General features: G+C 43.6%; 1 protein-coding gene across 2 annotated transcripts in view; it reads left to right on the plus strand.

The window, feature by feature from the left end:
- adarb2 (adenosine deaminase RNA specific B2 (inactive)) overlaps positions 1–13,699 on the plus strand; it is a 723,544-nt gene that overhangs the window by 686,760 nt on the left and 23,085 nt on the right. For both annotated transcript variants that reach the window (XM_048523584.2, XM_048523576.2), the window contains one exon: positions 11,298–11,479. In XM_048523584.2, the coding sequence (XP_048379541.1) occupies positions 11,298–11,479 (182 nt within the window). The remainder of the gene's footprint in view (positions 1–11,297; positions 11,480–13,699) is intronic.

Here is a 13,699-nt window from a genome sequence, read left to right on the forward strand (position 1 = left end):
CATCTGGAGGTTATCATTCACCATAGATTGAACTAGACTAGCCATATAAATACAGCGGCTACAAGAGAGGGTCAGAGGATAGGAATGAGTAACTCACCTCCTGATTCCCCAAAACCTCTCCGCTATCTAAAAGGCACAAGGCAGAAGTGCAATGGAATACTCCCCACTGTCCTGGATGAGTTCAGCTCCAACAATACTCAAGAAACTTGACATCATCCAGGACAAAGCAGGTTGCTTCATTGGTATCGCATGCACAAACATTTGGCAAGGTGTTCCAAAGACTCACAACCGTCTGAGAGTAGAAATTCTGTCTTAAGTTGGCACCCTTTAATTCTGAGATTGTGCCCTCTCGTCCTAAATGCTCCCAGGTGGGGAAGTGTCCTCTCAGCATTTATCCTGTCAAACCCATTAACAATCCTATATGTTTCAATGAGATCACATCTCATTCTTCTAAATTCCAATGATCAAAGTCCAAACCTGTTCAACTATTGCTCATAAGTCAATCCTTCCATGCCAGGAATCATCTCAGCGAAGCTTTTTTGAGCTGCCTCCAATGAATTTGTAGCTCTTCTCAAATATGAGGGCCAAAACTGCTCACAGTACTCCAGGCTCGGTCTCACTAACACCTTGTACAGTTGCAGTGAGACTTCCATACTCTCATGCTCCAACCCCCTTGAAATAAGGGCCAACATTCAATTAAGCCTTCTGATTACCTAGTCCATCTGTGTGCTAGCTTTCAGTGTTTTGTGCACAAGTGCCCCCAAGTCCCTTTTTGTTTCAGCTTTCTGTAGTTTTTCTCCATTTAAATAATACTGCGTTCTTTTATTCCGCCTTCCAAATGAACAACTTCATACTTTTCCACATGACACTCCATTTGCCGATTTTTTGCACACTTATCTATCAATACCTCTCTGCCAACAGTTTGCAACCCTCTCTCAACCTGCCTTTCTACCTTTGTGTTGTCTGCAAATTCAGTAGTCAATGTTATAAATTGTAAACAGTTGCAATCCTAGTACTGATCCCTGTGGAACCCCTCTGGTGGTATGATGCAACCTTGTAAAGAACCCCCATATCCCCGCTTGTTGTTTCCTACATATAAACCAATTCTTCATCTACACCCATACACTGGGCTCTTACCTTATGACTATTCCCACTTCACTAGGGTCACAAATGCCCTGGAGAGGGAGCAGAATGCTTCTGCCTCTGATACCCAGCAATTTGCTGCACTAAATGTAGTCAGGATTAAATGGCCAAAAGCAACAATTCAAGCCATTCCTCACCCTGCTGCAAAACATTTTGTCAAAGACTGAAAGATTGCAGCACTGCTGAAGAATAAAGTGCGTGAACAATGTAAAACCATCCCTACTAACTGAATGGCAACTTTCCACCCGCTAGAAGTTTGATTAGTTTGCATTTGGCACTTGGGATTAAGTAAAACTATATCATGGATTAACTGCAATTATGCAAATTAAATTGACAGAGTGCAGTTAAAGTTTCCTGCAGGCAGCAAAATTGGCTAATTGTTTATGAATGACTATCATCTTCAATTTTATTTGAGCTTTCAGCCTGGAATTTAAGTAGATGAATATGTTACCTTAATGACCCACACACCGACAGAGATCTTCTTCCCTCAATCACTAATGCCAGATGGCTGCTTTTTCTTGCATGATATTAAAAGATGGCTTTAATTCACAGTGTTGATTCTGCTGGTGAGTTAACACAGAGAAAGAATTGTTTCTGTTTCTGAAAATTATTGAAGGAGCTTTTTTATGGCGATATGTGTCGCCGGTTGCAGAAAAATAGATTGCTCTCCAGGTACAGAACATTGCCTTTAACAGTCTGTAATTAACGTAAAGTATTCTCTGTTAATTGACTGATTCAGAAAGCTAAATATAATGACTACTTATTAATCATGGAAGGAGGTGTACAGTGGCAAGGCAACTGCAATAATTGCACTAACGATGGAGAAACGTTAATTAATGAAAAGAACAATGATGTAAAAAATTAGGTACATAATGTTTAGCCACTGATTTAATATGCATTGGGAACTCATTAGTGTGCATGGCAGCAATGGAGCACTGGAGACTGTTATAGCACCCATACTGTAAACCTCTTGCTAAGAGACAAACATCAGTCTCTGGTGTGTCATAACAGTGGGGCTCTTATTATCATTTAGTGGATGAAATTGTCAGCATGGACTGGAGCTTTTCTTTTCGCCTGTGTAGTGGTTGCATCAGCTCAGTTGGCCAGGTACCTAGAACGTAGAACGTAGAACATAGAACACTACAGTGCAGTACAGGCCCTTTGGCCCTTGATCTTGCGCCGACCTGTGAAACCAAACTGAAGCCCATCTAACCTACACTATTCCGTTATCATCCATATGTTTATCCAATGACCATTTAAATGCCGTTAAACTTGGCAAGTCTACTACGGTTGCAGGCATGCCCTTACTACTCTCTGAGTAAAGAACCTACCTCTGACATCTGTCTGATATCTATCACCCCTCAATTTAAAGCTACATCCCCTTGTGCTAGCCATCTCCATCCGAGGAAAACACTCTCACTCTCCACCTTATCTAATCCTCTGATCATCTTGTATGTCTCTGTTAGGCCACCACTTAACCTTCTTCTCTCTAACGAAAACAGCCTAAGGTTCCTCAGCCTTTCCTCATAAGACCTTCCTTCCTACCAGGCAACATACTGGTAAATCTCCTCTGCAGAGTGACACCACCAGTGGAGGTTCAGTTCTGGCACTGGCTAGGGTTGCCATGAAGGACTCTCCTTCTCAACCAGTGGAAGCATAGCAACGCCCTCCCCACCGCACCAACACCCCCCCACCCCGCCCTCCCATCCTGGTGATGATGCATTCTGCCAAATGACTTTGACAGTCTGCTCAGGGAACAACCCATCAGGATCCAGCCTTTGGTTTTCCCACAGGGAGCTCAAGGACAGTATGTGCGGACCACTTCCTCATAGACTTGCAATCAAAGGTGTTTCCTTTGCAGATTTCTCCACAAGGGACAGGTGAAACGGAACAGTCCAACCACTTGATGTGTAGTGTGTTTGATGTTTGCGTACCGAGGGTCTATGCACAGCTTCATGCCACACACAAAGGTGGCCATCAGGATAGGGGTGGCATTGGTTACATTCTTCCCCTGACTTATCCTGAGCTTTGTACATGGTGTCCCTCGGAACACAGTCCATCTTAGACCTCCAGATGAACTGACTGCAGGTGTCTGCAACGGCACAGTTTCAGGGAATGGGCCAGACCTGTGCCATGTACAACTACAGAGAATACCTCACGCCTGACCACCAGGTTTTAAACTGCAATGGAGAGGGAGTGGCACTCCCAAAAGCCCAGTTTCTGCCTCACCTTCGCAATGTGCTCCTCCCAAGTGTTTGCACCCACCTTGGCCCGTCCAAACAATATTCCCAGCATCTTCAGGTAATCCGCCCTGATGGTGAAGGGTATAAAAGATTGGTTGGCCCAGTTCCCAAAGAACATGGCCTCACTTTTGCCTCAAGTTACTTTGGCTCCCAGGGTCAATTCAAACTGATTGCAGATGCTCATGAGACTGTGCACTGACAGTGGATCCGTGCAGAAAATGGCAATGTTGTCCATGTACAGGCAGGCTTTGACCTACAGGCTCTGCTGCCTGGAATATCACCCCTCTCAGGCTTACATCCTTCATAATGGATTCAGCAAAAGACTCTGTACAGCACAGAACAAAGGCAACAGATTCGGGAGCATTCTGATTCCTACCCATTGATTAACTTGTTGGTGTAGAGTAGTTGGATCCAATTGTGGATTCCCTTCTCAATGCCTGCTTTGAAGAGCACATCCCACATGGACACGCGAATTATCCTGTCAAAGACTTTCTCCTAGCCCAAGCTGATGAGGCAGGTATCCACTCCCCTGTCCTGCACATGAGTGATCATATCCTTGGGGAGTATGAGAGTCTCAGAGATCATCCTGCCTGGACACATTACTGGTTCAGTCGGGGTAGATGACCTTAGACAGGATTTTGTCATCTGCATTCAGCGATGAACTGCATCGCCAATTTCTAATTTCCTCCTTCTGCCCCTTCCACTTGTAGATGAGGGTGATGCTACCTTCCCTCATGGATTCTCACATGCTACCTGCCAGAAACACACCATTGTACATCTCCAGAAGATCCTGGCAAATTAAATCCCACAAAGCTGAATACAATTCGGCCAGTAAGCCGTCGCTTCCAGGAGTTTTATTCTTTTCTAATGACCCGAGAGCCTTGGTCAGATCATCCTGAGATAAAGGCTGGTCCAGCCTCTTCCGTTTGCTGTTCTCTGAGACCTCCATAATAGAGGACAGAGCTACACTGTCTGTGGGCTTTGTGTATGCAGTCTGGCATAAAAGGATTTGCTAGTCCTCAGGACGTCAGACTGAGATGACATTACCAAGCCATCGTCTATCTTCAGGCTGCTGAACACAGAGTTCTCCCCATGGACCTTCTGGAAAAAGAAACACGAACACATCTCATCCTGCTCCATGGTGCAGTCAATGGGGTAGAGGATCATCTTGAACAGCTCCAAAGCAAGGAGCGAGGCTTGCTGGCTCTTCACCTCCTGGAGATTCTCCGTAACATCAGCCCCATCATTTGCACCATCTCTCTCTTGCCTTCTGAACACTTTCAGGATGAAGAACCTCTTGATATTCTCCTTGACTGTTCCCCACCTGTCCCCCCGAGACTCAGAGAGATGCTTCACACATCTCCAACCTGTGTAATCCCTTTAGAGCTCCTCAAAAACTGGGGTCAACGGTTTCACAGTCAGCTTCCACATTCCCTTGCTGGCCCATTGACCTTCCTGTAGGTGGCAGTCAGATAGCAGGAGGCAGGGGTCAGAGAACACCAGCTTGATGTCAGTGGATCTGACTGAGAGCATTCAGGATGCAAACAGGAAGGATATCCTTTAACAGATAGACCCCATATGACCGCGACCAGGTATATCTACACTGTGCTGTGTCTGCAGGGCTAATGAAGCTTGGCAACTTGAACTTTTCCATCAGGAATCTGGATGGGACGTCTTGTTTGCTGCCAGCCCCTTCAGATCATCCACCCATATCGATGGTGTAGTTGAAGTCTCCGTCCAGAATGAACAGCCTGGAAGCTGCCAGCAGCAGTGGGAGCTAGCCGCTCACTCTTTACCACTGGGTCAGGGGAGTGTTTCTGTACAAAACATCTGCTATGATGACGTACCCACCCACCACCTCCTTAACCTCGGAGATGGTGAAGTTTCCTCCTTGCAGCAGAATGCCCAGGCTGGAGGAATGGTACTTGTTTCCCCCGTGACCAAATCAAAGGCCTGTGGGCCCATAAGCTCAACACTCCTGTGTTCCACACACCTGCAGTAACAGGGGGGTCCACTTTGATATTGGCCGACATGCAAACACATTGATAGTAGATTTAACACCACGCACTTTAATGCTGGCAATTTCAAAACCCATTTTGACAGTTTATAGAATTACTCATAGACCCAATGTCCCTTTACCTGTGGTCTTCTCACTGAGAAGGTACCTGTGGTCTGCTCACTGGGAAAATCCCTGCATCCCCATAGTGTGGGTGAGCTGTCAGACACTGTTGGCAATGAGGTAGCTGTCCTGTTCCTCCCTAGGGGTGTTGCTCTGATCCAATATCATTGGGATGAGAACAAAACCAGCAAGGTCCAGTTCTGAGCCCAACAGAGGGACTGCTCCTTATTCAGGGCGTCGCTGGTCCCAGTTGCCCAGGGCTGTTGTGTAGTGGGTGCTCCTTGGTTCCCAATGGCTGGAGGTCAGGTTTCACTGGGCCCCTCATGCCATCTAACCCCCAGTTGCTTCATAAAGCTTGAAGGATCATTCAAATACCACACAGACCAGTTCTGCTCAACATACTCAATGACCAATGTGCTTAATTATACTGGGACATCCACTAAATCGAAGGTGCTGAAATAATGCTATAAGCGCTGCTTTAAAGTAGAATATAATAAATCCACATAACTTCCTCTGTAATAAAGTAGATGCTGCATAAACATGCTGTTTATGTTTCCCTCCCAAAATAGTTCAATACAAACAAAATTATGAGACCATTTACATCATTTATAAAGTTTTTCATTTCTAATAAACTTAATTTACAGAAGATAAAAACATCTAGTGTTTACATTTGATCCAAGCAAGGCTGGAGGAGAAACTCACAACATTTCCTTGTCCTTTTGCAGACATCCCCCATTCCCTGAGACCCATTGTAATTTGTCCCATGATGTCTGTCATGGCTCAATGCTAGAAATCATGACGTTTTAAAGTCACAGGGCTATTGATTCAAGTCTCTATCTAGGGGATATTCCAGTGTAGTGCTGACAGCGTGCTGTACTGTCACAGATGCTATCTGTGAAAAAGACATGAAGCTCAAGCCCATCTGCTCCCTTAGGTGGAAATTGAATATCCCTCTGAAGCTATTTCACTTTTGTGGTGATCAGACCAATATTTATCCATCAATACAGAAACACATCATCTGTTCTTTAAAACATTGCAGGTTGCAGAATCTTCCTGCACACTAATTGTGTAATGTCAACGATTCAAAGGTACTTCACTGGCTGTGAATTGTTTTAGAAAGTCACTATAAAAATGTAAGTCTTCATTTATGGGACCATGTTTTATGTGAAAGATACTGTAAAGGGGCATCTTGTTTTATTTTGCAAGGACTTGGCTTAATGTATGACATTATTTTTCCCACAAGCTAAATTTTCCCAAAAGCTAAATAAAATGTATGAACTATCAGTGGAGTGCTGAAATTAAATGTAATTTCACAGCAATTGATAATGGTACCTTTGTAAATGTGTCATAACAAATGTTTATTATAAATTAATAACCCATGTTACTTAATGTTACTAAACTTACATATTAATTGCATTTGGTAGCTTACGAAAATATTGTAAACGATCCCAGTGACATTACAATGGTTTCATCAAAAGATGTTAATCACTTAATGTCATAGTCTATCTGCATTATTAGCAATAATGATATTAGCAACCAATTAAAAAGAAATGAAGTATATGTATGTGTGCATATATGTATATATACACAAACATACACACGCCCATATAGACTACATTATCAGTTTTTACTCTTTTTGATGATGGCCACTAATTCTAGCCTAATCCACTGCCATAAGTAATGTTTAGTTGTGTGTAAAGACGTGAAGGTGGAATTGTACCAGAATGGTCAAGAGACAAGTAATGACCGGAGGCTTTTTCCAATTAGTATGGAGTGTAGTGTGTTAATTGTATAAAGTAGTTTCCTAACCAACCTCTTCAGAGCTGTTGTGACATATCTCTGGAGCAGGTGAGATTTGAGCCCTTGCATCCTGGTGCAGAATTGAGGATTCCACTGTATATCAATAATTATATTCTGTACTCACCATTGCTTATATGCACATGCACATCCAAAGGGGTAACAGAAGTGAGCCAGGTTCCAGATCAAAAGGTTGCATGGAGATCTGCTGTAAGTCTAACTTAAGGAGCTTTATGGCACAGTGGTACTGACTCCTAGCCGTGAAGTAGAAAGTCTGTGATTCAAGTCCTAGCTCCATTGGAGGCATGCTATAACATCTCTTAACAGGTTGATTAGGGAACTACCTTCTATAGTTAACACACTAAGAAGAATTATATATAGAGAAGTAAGGAGGGATTTTGTGATGTACTGGTATTGTCCCCATCTCTGGATCAGAAGATCCAGGTTCAAGTCACACTGACCACAAAGGTGTGTTCTAACATGTCCAAACAGCCTGATTTAAAAATATTATTTACCCACGGGGGCAGACTGAAAAAGTAGTTGTTGGCTGTTTAAAAATATCTGGAAACTAAAAGGTAGCATAATCAAAACGTGATCAAAAGCTGTCAGATTATCGGGAAAATCCAAATGGTTTGATAATGACCTGCAGACAGGGATTGCAGTCTGCTGTCCGTACAAGTCCTGCATGCCACACCAGGCTTCCTCTACATTGGGGAAACCAAGCGGAGGCTTGGGGACCGCTTTGCAGAACACCTCCGCTCAGTTCGCAATAAAGAACTGCACCTCCCAGTCGCAAACCATTTCAACTCCCCCTCCCATTCCTCAGATGACATGTCCACCCTGGGCCTCCTGCAGTGCCATAATGATGCCACCCGAAGGTTGCAGGAACAGCAACTCATATTCCGCTTGGGAACCCTGCAGCCCAATGGTATCAATGTGGACTTCACAAGCTTCAAAATCTCCCCTCCCCCCACTGCATCCCAAAACCAGCCCAGATCTTCCCCGCCTCCCTAACCTGTTCTTCCTCTCACCTATCGCCTCCTCCCACCCCAAGCCACACCTCCATTGCCTACCAACTAACCTGATCCTGCCCCCTTGACCTGTCCGTCCTACCCGGACTGACCTATCCCCTCCCTACCTCCCCACCCATACTCTCCTCTCCAACTATCTTCTCATCTATCCATCTTCGGTCCGCCTCCCCCTCTTTCCCTATTTATTTCAGAGCGCTCTCCCCACCCCACTTTTCTGATGAAGGGTCTGTGCCCAAAACATCAGCTTTTGTGCTCCTGAGATGCTGCTTGGCCTGCTGTGTTCATCCAGCCTCACATTTTATTATGTCAGGCTCCTACCAGTCTGGCTGATTTTCAACTGCCTACTGAAGTGATCTAGCCAGCTTTTCAAATTCTCAAGACAACATTAGGTTCAACAAAGGAGCACAGGAACACGGCACAGTTTATTCAGATTAAAATTCCAAAAGTATGAAAACCAAACACATCTGTCGTAAATGTCATTGAACATTTCACCAGAACTTCTATATACAAGGCACTGACAAGGGAGACTTGGTGAATCAGAATTTAATATGCTTCATTTCGGTTTGTTTGTGCATAATGGATAACGCACCTGATTACTGATCAGGAGATTATAGGTTCAACTCTGGCCTGGCTCAAGTACAATGTGCAATATCTTTGCGGAGAGGCAACAGCCTAGTGATATTATCACTGGACCGTTAATCCGGAGACCAGACAACATTCTGGGTACCTGGGTTCAAGTCCCACCACCACAGACGGTGGAATTTTAATTCAATAAAATATCTGGAATTAAAAATCTAATGGTGACTATGAACCCCTTGTCGATTGTCAGGAAAACCCATCTGGTTCACTAATGTCCTTTAGGGAAGGAAACCGCCATCCTTACCTCGCCTGATCTACATGTGACTTCAGACCCACAGCAATGTGGTTCACTCTGAATTGCCCTCTGGGCAGTTAAGAATGGGCAATAAATGCTGCCTGGCCAGTGACACCCTCATCCCATGAATGAATAAAGGAAGAAAAGGAGATAGATCAAGGAGATGTACTAGCGAAGCTGTTGCCCATGGCAGCTTAACTGTAACTTTCCATGTGGATTTATAGTTGGCCTGCACACCCATCTCTCTTGAGTTGTTTTCTAGTCTCAGTGGAGTCAATTACAGTACATAGATAGGAATTTATATGAAATTTGACAAGGAAGGCAAAGGAGCTTTTAATTTGCTTTTATTTCATGAGGCTTGAGTTGCAAAATGGGTTTACTCCGTATAACCCTTCTTTACATTTGACAACATCAGAAGGTTTCCCATAGCGTTGTTAATCTTTCATTTGTAAATCCTTTCCCAATAATTTGGCAGTTGTTTACCTCCCCCCGAACAGCCATCTCCCCATCCCAAACAAATGTTTTATTTTATTCATTCAAGGCATGTGGGTCAGCATTTATTGACCGTCCCTAATTGCCCTAGAGGAGGTGGTGGTAAGTTTCTTCCCTGAACTACTGCAGTGCTTTGGAGTTGTAGGGAGATCCAGGGAGAGAGTGCTAGAGCCTGAAGTAAGGAGATGTAGGGTGGGAAGAGAACAGAGCAGGACAGACTGAGCTGGCAGACAGCAAGCCCCGTGATGTATACACAGGAGCAGTGTGTCCAACTCCATTCCATGCCCACTACCCCTCCTTAACGTCAAGATCCTACAAATCAGAGGGAGTTTCTCCCAAAGCAGGTTGTGAGAATTGACATTCACATCCTTGTCTCAAGTCGAGCTATTATCTATTAGAGCTGACATGAGGGGAGGCTTCTTCACTCAAAGCATTGTGAATCTTTGGAGCTACTTACATTCAGTTGCCAAGAATATTCAAAATAGAGTGTAGTAGTTTTTGGTCACTAAGAGAATAGAGGAATCTAAGGAATGAGTGGGAAATGGAGCTCAGCTGGATCAACCAAGATTATATTGCATGAAGGTGCAGTCATAAGGGGCCAAATGGCCTCACTCCTGCTATTATTGATATCTTTATATTGCCATTACTAACAATTTTGCAAGAAGGAGAACAGTAACACAGAAACATAGAAATAGGTGCAGGAGCAGGCCATTCAGCCCTCAGAGGCTGCACAACCATTCAATATGATCATGGCTGATAGTGCAATTTCAGTATCTCGCTCCCGCTTTCTCTCCATACCCATTGATCCCTTTAGCCATTAGGACTATACCTGGCTCCCTCTTGAATATATCTAATGAACTGGCCCCAACAGTTTTCCATGCTAGAGAATTCCACTTGTTCACATCCTGAATGGTGTACCTCTTCTTCTTAGCCTGGTAGTTAATATTAACTATAAATTCTGGCTATATCTCTAAATTTCTGGAGCGAAAACAGATGTTGCTGGAAAAGCTCAGCAGGTCTGGTGAAGAAAAAAATCAGAGTTAACGTTTCAGGTCCGGTGACCCTTCCTCAGAATATGTTGTCCTCTGAGGAAGGGTTACTGGACTCGAAAAGTTAACCCTGACTTCTTTCTTCGCAGGTGCTGCCAGACCTGCTGAGCTTTTCCAACAACTTTGTTTTTGTTCCTGATTCACAGCATCTGCAGGTCTTTCAGTTTTTCTCTAAATTTCCAACTTGTGACCCCACTACATTAACACTTAAACATCTTTAATCTTACTACTCCTTTGTTCTTCCCTTAAATATAAATGCAGGTCACATATTTATCCGACACGTGCGTACAAGCTGTCTGTACTAAATTGTCATTAGCCAAACTGCCCATTCAATACTTAATTGCAGTGTAGCGCAATTAGCAAACGAGAGGCTGGTTATGCCAAATTAACTACAAGTTCAAATGAAAAGTGTTCAGCTGGGAACAATCTGGTTTAGCTGGGCTCCTGTATAGAACAAACACAGCCTGACACAGTGAAATGTTTCAAAATGAGACTTCTGAACCAGCGCATTTTATTTTTCCTAACTCCCGAACCTTTCCCATATTTCAGGTGGAACATTCTGGGTGCTCAAGGATCTCTCCTGAGTCATTTTATTGAACCGATCTACCTACAGAGCATCGTGTTGGGAAGCATGCATCATGTTGGTCACCTTTCCCGTGCATTATGCCAACGGCTGGAGGATGTTGTTCAGCTGCTACCACCTTATCGATGCAACCAGCCTCTCCTGAGCGGTATGTTAACAGTCTTATAAACAGTTAGCTGGCTGTCTGGCCTCATTGCAGCCTGTGTTGTGTGGTCGTCGGATCTCTGGGCATGGACTTTGCCCTCCTTTAAAAAGAAGCAAGGTATTCAGGGTAATAAACATGTTGCTGCAGTGTTAAATCATACAGTATCTGGGGAAATTAAGGATTGAGGTACTTTAAACCTAAATGAATTTCAGCTAAAACAAACAGAAAATACTGGAGAAACTCAATGGGTCTGTCAGCAGCATCTGCGGTGAGAGAAGCAGAACTAACATCGCGAATCCCTTATAACTTTTCTGCACAACTGAGGAATGGCAGGTGGAATTTAATTCTGATAAATGCGAGGTGTTGCATTTTGGTAAGACAAGCCAGGGCAGCACTTACACAGTTAATTGCAGGGCTCTAGGAAGTGTTGTCAAACAGAGAAACCTTAGGGGTGCAGGTACATAGTTCTTCAGAAGTGGTGTCACAGCTCGGCAGAATGCTGAAGAAGGCATTTGGTACACTTGTCTTAACAGTCAGAACATTAAGTGTGAGAGTTGGGACACCATATTAATGCTGCACAATACATTTGGTAAGGCCACTTTAGGAGTGGTGCATGCAGTTCTGGTCCCCCTGCTGTAGGAACGATGTTATTAAACTGAAAAGGGTGCAAAACACATTTACAAAGATGTTACACAGTGAGGAGAGTTTGAGTTATAAGGAGAGACTGAATAGGCTGGGAAGGATAAGTTGGGCAGAAGGGTCTGGATGAACACAACAGGCCAAGCAGCATCTTAGGAGCATAAAAGCTGACGTTCTGGTTTTCTGATGAAGGGTCTAGGCCCAAAACATCAGCTTTTGTGCTCCTAAGATGCAGTTTGGCCTGCTGTGTTCATCCAGCTTCACACTTTGTTATCTTGGATTCTCCAGCATCTACAGTTCCCATTATCTCTGGGCAGAAGGGTCTATTGCTCTGCTGTATGACTCCTGTTCTGAGAAAAGTCATATAGGACTTGAAATGTTAACCCTGTTTCTCTCTCCACAGATGCTGCCACATCTGCTGTGTTTCTCCAGCATTTTCTATATTTGTTTCAAATGTTCAGCATTCACAATAAATTTGCTTTAGTGTGAGTAGAAGCTTTAGGCATGTCAGTTGATGTGGTCTGCAATGTTTTACACTGGTTCAAGATTTCAGTTCACCTGAATTTGGTGATGTCCACAGACACCAGCCATAGCCTGGTTTGAAGATGCAGGATTTCATGTTTTGCATTTGCCTGGGGAGACTTTTCAAATTGTGCTCATTTTCTTAAGTTTGCCAGCAGCTTTAGGGACATCTTAAAATCTTCAAAACAATGGAGTAGAAACATTACCCCTGTAATTTTAACTCAAGAATAGATGCCAGATAGTTATTATCTGTTCTAAACAAGTGGTATAGACTTAAAGATTCCACTGACCTCATGCAACATTGATTGAATGAAACTGAATTTGTTCGTAACTCAAGGTTCGCCCAAGTTTAGGGTGGAAAGATGTTTTAAAACCATAGTTCTTAATTGTTTCTGCCACTATTGAGCATGACAGTAATTCCCTTTTTTATATATAATTGCTGCATTGTGGTCATTATGCTTCCCCACCTTCCAACCCTTCATAGAAATACTGCAGGGATGAGGAATTTGTTGGCCCCAAGGAGAAGAGGGATCTGGTGTCTCAGGGATCGGACCCACATGGGAATTCATGACTGCTGCCACCCACAACAAACATTCCTCCCCCAGCCCCCGCTACAACACTAACTCTGTCCCAACAGTAATCTTTTCTGGAGTGTCATTGCTCAGAGGGGAATCAGTCTGCCAGTCAGACTAGTGTCAGGACAGGGATCCTGTCGGAGACAAAATAGTACGTACTATATCATTAAAACTCTACATCATACATAGAAAACACGATTCCTATATTCTCAGAAAGCAACTTCTTCCCTTCATTTGCACAACCTATCTTGGTAAAAGATAGGGTGGTCAAGTCAGTTAAACGTTCTTGTGTTCATATTCTGTCATCTTCAAACCTTCATCTGTAATTGTTTGATTCTGTTTGGTAACAGCAAATCTCAGAGATGATACCAACTTGTCGATGCCACATATTCTTTCACTTAATAACAAGCTTGATTATCTAAAATGTTCCCTGATTTTGCAATGTCAGTTAAGGCACTGAGTAAGCGTTGTGTTTCTACTGTCAATC

Source organism: Stegostoma tigrinum, chromosome 2, assembly GCF_030684315.1.
Source record: "Stegostoma tigrinum isolate sSteTig4 chromosome 2, sSteTig4.hap1, whole genome shotgun sequence".
Classification (NCBI taxonomy): Eukaryota; Metazoa; Chordata; class Chondrichthyes; order Orectolobiformes; family Stegostomatidae; genus Stegostoma; species Stegostoma tigrinum.